We start from the raw sequence: 7172 nt of genomic DNA on the forward strand, positions 1-7172 counted from the left end.
AATATTTATATCTTACATATGCCTAAATTCACATGTTTTACATTGTGATAATTTCGTTTTATTGTACCCACGGTACAATAAAACCGTGATTGTACCGAATGTTACATGTATAATTTTATCATAAGGAATATTGTATGAAATTTTGTTGTATATTATTGTATATTGTATATTATATTTTCAATTTTGTATGTGTAACTCTTTTATAATGTTGTACGTACATATTGTAAAACAAATTCTAAAGAAAATAAAATACCTAAATGATAAAATTGTAAAAAACATATTCTAAAGAAAAGAGGACCGTCAATCGGAATTGACGGGGAGGGCCTCTATAGGTTGATCTGTTTCTAACGGATGTTAGTTAAAACTTAAAATAATAACCAATATTTAATTTATAACTAAGAAAATCCAAAGTCCAAAATGCATTTAATCGCAATGACATTCGGTACAAGCAGGACGGCCTTTAAAAATATTGCTTATATACATATACCTTTTCCTTAGTACTAGTACCAAGTTAAATAAAATAAAATTATGCATTATCAGATGAAAGCAATACGTTCCCATTTTGCTACAAATACAACTGCATTTAAATAAAAATTGAATATAAAATCAGATTTTTAATACCAGTCAACAGTTATCAAACCTTTTTTTTTATCTCATTTTTGAATCGAGCATAAACGTGCGAAGTAGAGGTGTTTTGTATTATATAAAGCATTTTTGAAGTTTTAAAAATGTATTGTCCTAGCGAACTATTTACATATTGTCCTAGGAGTTATTTTACATATCTTAACATTATGTCTGGCTGTTTATGCAATGCACATCAGAGCCAATTCATATGTTAAAACTTTACAGTAGTTTACACATTTACGTATGGTACATTTTCTTGCAATAAATACAGCTACGTTTCAACTAAAGAAATATTGAGACGATAGGATTGTGTTGATATCGAAGTTACCCTTCTGCGGCACTTTCTTGAAGACCTCTAACGAGACATCATTGTTCCTCAGCTTCAGAGGCCTAAAATTTCAATTAAACGATCTTAACAAAACGCATCAACCACATCTCACCTTGCTTCTTGTTTTGCAATTCGCGGTTTTGGATTTCCAACCAATACATTTTTCAATATTCAAAGCTTTAAAAGACACGCAACAAACTTACCGCCCATCGCTCGTGAAGTGCTTTACGTATTTCTTACAGAAGAACTCGGACAAATCTTCGAGAATGGGTTCGCTGTGGAGCGCGATAAATTGCTCCCGGCAAATCTGAAAAGCAAGAGACATTGCGCGTTGAGGTTTTATACGGAAATATTTACAGCAGTATATATGTATCTCCATGATAAATTCTTACTCTGTTCATAATATCCACCGTGCACGGATGTGTCCAGAAACAATCGTGCACTGACATAAACGTGATCCCCGTCTGTTCGGAGTATAAGCTCGTTAACATCATGTGGCAGGAGTCCAACGAGTGAATGAAATTCGGCGCAAAGGCATTCTTTTGCTTCACAGTGTCCAACTTCCTGTAAATGGTATTTGTATCGCATAAATTTTATTTAAAAAAAGATATGATATAAAAGTAAATACAAGAGATAGTTCCGAAAAGGTCCAAGAATTAACTGATATTTAGAAACAAGAATTCTTGCGTTTTCCATTTGATCATATAGAAGGAACAATGAGAAATATGAAAATATAACGAAACGTGTAAACACGAGCGTTAGTGCGCTCACCTAAAAACCTTGACTCTCGGATTGATTGCCTTATTGTGCTTGGAATAGGGCTGTATGACCGGAAGACCTAATGGCGTCACCCACTGCATGTATTGGTTGCACCTGATCGTGACAACGCGAGCGCAATCCGTAAACCAATTCTGTATTTCCTTCGCGCTCTCAAACATGCTCTGGAGAGACATAAACGTCTTTTCAACCAGGTACATGCTGCCGCTCCAAACGTACTTCTGATCAAAATCTTTCAAATCGCTGAGCTGTCTGGCGATCTGTAGTCTAGCGCCGAACTTCGTCACGCCGTACACCGTGGTCATCACAGTCTGTTTCATGACCTTCCTACTGACGTGTCCTTCCAGAGCCTTCGCTATTTCGTTGCCGGCGTCCGCGTCGATCTTCCTGTACTCATCAACCATACCAGCGACGACACTGTACACGTCCTGCGGCCTGTCCGAAGGATACAAGTTCACGCTCTTCGCTCCTATCTCATCTCTCCCGAGCGCGGCATAATGCTGCAAACCGTTGCAACTACCGTCTTGATGAACGGGAAGCCGGCAGACATACTCCTCCACGTTCGGGGATTGTAGAGCATTATCTATCTCTTTGCACGCCGCCAGAGTCTGCCACGGTTCGTCGGCCTTGGTCCACCACATTTCTCCCGTCAGGGGTTTCCTCGCACTGTCCACGATCAGGTCCAGTATCTCATTCGCGAACTCTAGCCGTTTGTGCATCGGCTCCCTCTTCTTCAAACCAGTCATGTTTATCGCGTGAATCTTCAACCAGTCCAGACCCTTAGGGCCCAAGGGCTTACCCTGGGCGAACATGAGGATCGAGCGACCTAGGTCCGAACTGAGATGGGTCAGATGAGGCGGCACCGGATATGCCCTACCCCTGAAGTCCAGATTATGCGGCATCCAGAATACCTTGTCCCTAAAGTGATCAGCGATAGACAATTTGTAGAGGCAGTCACACCATAGCGCGTGCATTTCATTTCTCGTGCGCTTGAGTTGAAGCAGCAGCTTTGCGATCTCTCTAGCATTCTTCTCCGTTTCGTTCGCGATCACCTCCGACGAAGGTGGGACTACTGTGGAGGGTTGAGGTACATTCAACTCCTTCGAGCCGCCCTCTCTAAAAATCTGAATCAAGATATCCAATACGGGCACATTGATCCTCCATGGGATCGAACCGAGTTGATTCAAGCAGTCAAACGCTGGATAAAGCTGCTTCGTCGACGTGCTTCTCAAAAGGCGCGACGGTTTCATGTAGGGATCGCGAACAAACGGCACCTTGGAGAGCAGATAACCACCGGTGTTTACGTCGACCCAAGGACGCGGCGGAGAGCATGTCGGCAAGGAAATTGTGTCGAAGGACAGAATCTCCGGATGCGAGTCTTTGTAGAACCTGTGTAAGTAAGGGTGAGGCTTAATTTCCTCCATCAAGAACTTGTTGGAATGGAGCCTGAAGAGCAGGTAGAACGCGGGTATCTGTCGTTCGGGCGCGCCAGGCTTAGACACGTGTGGTATCTTCACATCGTTCACGATGATATTGTATAAAAACTTGCCAACGTTTATCATAGTGTTATGAGACCACTCTGGCACTGTCATTTCGCAACAAATACCAGACTTTTTGGCCTCCTGGACGAGTTGTTGCCACTTCATACGCCCGTTGCTGCTCCTTTCAATGGGATCCTCCTGCATGTACCACTCCAAATATTTCTTATAGGTTTGAATGGAATTCTCTACGATACCACCCTTCATCTTTCGGTGAAACTCGTATCTCTTGTAAATATGCATTCCTAGCGTTAGGTAAAGATATGTCATAGTACAACTGTATCCCTCGGAGAATTTGGTCAAATGGTCGATTTCGCTCAAAATCGCATTGACATACTCCTCCTTGGGTAACACTTGTAGAAATGGATACAAAATCTTTAGATCGGTCTTCATCTTTGTTTCCTTCTGCTTCAGATAAGTCAAGTTTCTCTCGAAAGCCTCGGTTACAGTCGACTTCCAAGTTTCCTCCCATTCCGTGATCCGTTTGATAGCTTGTTGTCTAACATTAGGATTTCCAGTGAACAATGCGACACTCTTTACCGGCACCTTACACTGATTCTCTAAGTCAATCTGCATACGCATCATTTCCCGCAGTTCGTTCATGGTCACTACTCCCTTCGCCGGACTCTGATAATCATTGTTCATCGTCAGATTCTTCAGTAGATTGCAGCTGTACGCGGTGTCTATGTCTTCGTGCTGTATACGGTATTGCGAATCTAATAATCTAATACACTGAAGAACAGTATTACGTTGCGTCGCGTTCATTTGCACGTTCATTACTTCATCAAAAGAGACACCATCGCGGCTCATGTCTGCCATCACTTCTGCTGCACTCTCTGTAAGGAGAAGATTGTAACAATCAACTCAAATTGTAACAATTATAAAATTATTGTAAGATCCAAAAAAATATCTATGCTTGAAATCTTCTTATCAAGATCTTTCATTATCTATACGATTATCTCTGCACATGTGTGTAGAATTTAGAAATATTACAATATATCGAATATATCATTATATATCAAATATATCATTATATATAGAATAAGAAAAATCACAAATTATTTTAGAAAGATATTCTGAATTTATTGAAAAACATTGTCAATGATGTTAACTTCATAAAAAATCCGACTATGTAAAAAATGCATTGCGTGCATTACATTTCCTTCTTAGAAAATTTGCCTAAACAGTTTCTTAAAAAAAATGCTTAGTTTTTTATATATTTGCAAGTCCTAACATTTTTTTAAATTTGAGACTTGCTTTTTTCTCGCCCTATGTGTATATTATTTTTTAAAGCCATATTGATAATCCCCATTTACCTGCTCGTTTCTCTTGGTTTCTTATTCTTCCGATTATCTCGAACATGAAAGCGTACGTTTGGTAGTTTGGCTTGACAGAATCCACCTTCATTATTCTGTAAATTTCGAATGCCTTTTCCACATGCGCATTAGAGACATGGGTATTCAGAAGCACATTATACAGAGCGGCAGTAAAGACTTTGCTATGCTTGAGATGGCTTTTGTTCAACATCAGTAACTTGAAGGCCTTATGCGGCATGTTGATTTGTACATAAATGTCCATATGCGCTAATAATTGAGAAATCAGATTGTGATCGGAAAGACGCTTCTCGGATTGATCTGCCTCATTCGTAAAGGGAATTGTAGCATATGAATTTGAAGTCACGTTGTATTTTGGTGTCTGCATACTGAAAAAACGAATTGTGCACATGATATAAGATAAGGAATCTCTCCTACAGATTATCCAATTAATCATACTTACAGCATGCTATCCTGATTTGTATCTTTGGCCTCATTTTTGTCATCTTGCTGCAGCATATTCAAGAAAGAAGAATCCTTAATTAACATAGTGTGATCATTTGTTCCAGATTCTTTCAAATTCTCTACGACTGCAGATGCGTCTAATTGCTCGTCTAATTGCTCAGATTCCTTAAGTATGGCGCAATCTGTATTGTCTACCTTGCCGTCCTAAAATTGATACATCAATTTCTGCAGGTGATTCGACTATCATGATATTTAAATTATATTCTCCGACATTAATATATCTGACTATCTCTACTCAGAAATAATTCTTACATAATTTAATTCCAATTTTGTTCTTCGAGATACATCATCATAAAACTTGATCTATTTACCATATAAGTCAAATCCTTCTCAAGCCGAGTCTTTTCATTGGTATCCTTTGTTTGTGTCGTAATCGTCTCCTTCTTAAGATGAAAATTAGAAATCTTGTGCAACTTGTCTAGCGTAATATTAGGCTGACCAACCAAGAGAGACACCTGAGCAGAGCTCAATTTGCGGATCGCTGCTTTTCTGTTGCTAGTCGTCTGATCAGTGACTAGTATCAGTAACGATAAAAGATGATCAGTTACTTATTATTTATCAATTGCTCACTTCTTCATTATTAAATAGATACATGTCACTTTTTGTGTACTTTGTTCTCTACACTGGCATACCTTCCAATAATTCTGCGTATTTCTTCGAGCGACGTTTAACTTTCTTCTTTTGCAAGGTGGCTTGTAGTTCTACTGTATCAGTTGTTGCATAACAGCGTATCACCATACATCTCATTGCTGAAAGTATACAAAATAAATTATTACAAAGTTCAGGTAGAAAAACAGATACAATTCCTCAGTATCCCATTCAATCTTTATGACAAGGTCTATTTATGTCTGAAATATTTTGAGCTATAAATATGTATACATACATAAACATCTAGCCAAGAAAAATTGATTAAAGCTTTTGTTAATTTATGACATTGTCACGTTATACCAATTAATATGTAGAAAAGTCAGAGTGGAATACACGATAAAGTGTACAAATCTTTCCTTACGACCGATATCAGAAAAAAGAAAAGTTGCGAAAAGGTAAGAGCTGTAACGAGGTAAGGAAGGACCGAGCTCGCAAAATGACAATATGTTACTCGCAATTATTCGTAATTAAAGATCGTCTCGGACACGTACCGCGAGGCGGGGTCAGATGATGGAAATTGCAGAACGAGCAAGGTTGCGCCCGGTAGGTTTGGACGGCTGAGCGTGTTGACATAATACGCGCATTCTGCATCGAGGCGGCCCGCGTCTTCAGGAAGTTGAACATCCTTACGATGGCCGCGCTACGCGAGTCATCAATTGTCGAGAACGTCAACGTTAATATTGGCGAGACGCGCCAATTGCGCTAACCTCATCGCGCGAGCCACCATAATAACACGAGGTCAGTACATAGCAGAAGAGGACGGAGAACGGAACGGAGCCAACTTTACTAGCGCCCCTAGCGGCTTAAAGCTGGCCACACACACTTTTTCGTAACAGTAACAGTAGGATTTCGACCAATCGTGTTACTCGATTCGGGAACGTACGGCCGTACGTTTTCGAATCGAGCAACGCGATTGGTCGAAATCCTACTGTTACTGTTACGAAAAAGTGTGTGTCCGGAGCCTCGCCGTCCCCATAATGAAGTGAATCAATTGGAACACCGGGGAGGCAGTGTGGTCTAGTAGCATAAGTGCTAGATTCGTAACTGCGAGGATCCAGGTTCGAATCCAGCTGACCACCTTTGAAATTTAATTTCAAAAAAAATATTTGTTGGTGGTCCTTCCACACGTAGCAATTGGTGTGACTTTGATTTCTATTAAAGTTATATGTATGAAACCACAACGTGTCACACAGGGTGTGCTCACGGGCCCCTGTTTCGTAGGTCTATATATACTCTTTGAAATTGGTCGTCAAGCTAGGGGAGCTTGGGAGTTTAAAAAAGAAATTGGTCGTCAAGCTAGGGGAGCTTGGGAGTTTAAAAAAAAAAACTTTTTTTGGTTTAAGGGTCGACAGGAGTAACACTACCGACCTCTGTCGGGTTGCTTAGCTGCGAGTCCGTATTTTATTTATTATAAATTTT

The 7172-nt window shown here is 40.0% G+C and overlaps 1 protein-coding gene across 1 annotated transcript; it reads right to left on the reverse strand.

Annotated features, from left to right (window-relative positions):
- Positions 1–711: 711 nt before the first annotated feature.
- LOC112461954 (DNA-directed RNA polymerase, mitochondrial) lies at positions 712–6512 on the reverse strand. Its single transcript, XM_025027427.1, has 9 exons — positions 6245–6512; positions 5738–5854; positions 5417–5619; positions 5044–5249; positions 4584–4969; positions 1724–4103; positions 1345–1516; positions 1156–1259; positions 712–1014 (listed from the first exon to the last, which is right to left on the reverse strand). Exons 1-9 carry the CDS (start codon positions 6375–6377, stop codon positions 903–905), a joined length of 3813 nt encoding a protein of 1270 aa, XP_024883195.1. The 5' UTR covers positions 6378–6512; the 3' UTR covers positions 712–902.
- Positions 6513–7172: the final 660 nt, after the last annotated feature.

The sequence above is a fragment of the Temnothorax curvispinosus genome, unplaced genomic scaffold (assembly GCF_003070985.1).
Source record: "Temnothorax curvispinosus isolate PA1 unplaced genomic scaffold, ASM307098v1 QBEX01011890.1, whole genome shotgun sequence".
NCBI classification, from domain to species: Eukaryota; Metazoa; Arthropoda; class Insecta; order Hymenoptera; family Formicidae; genus Temnothorax; species Temnothorax curvispinosus.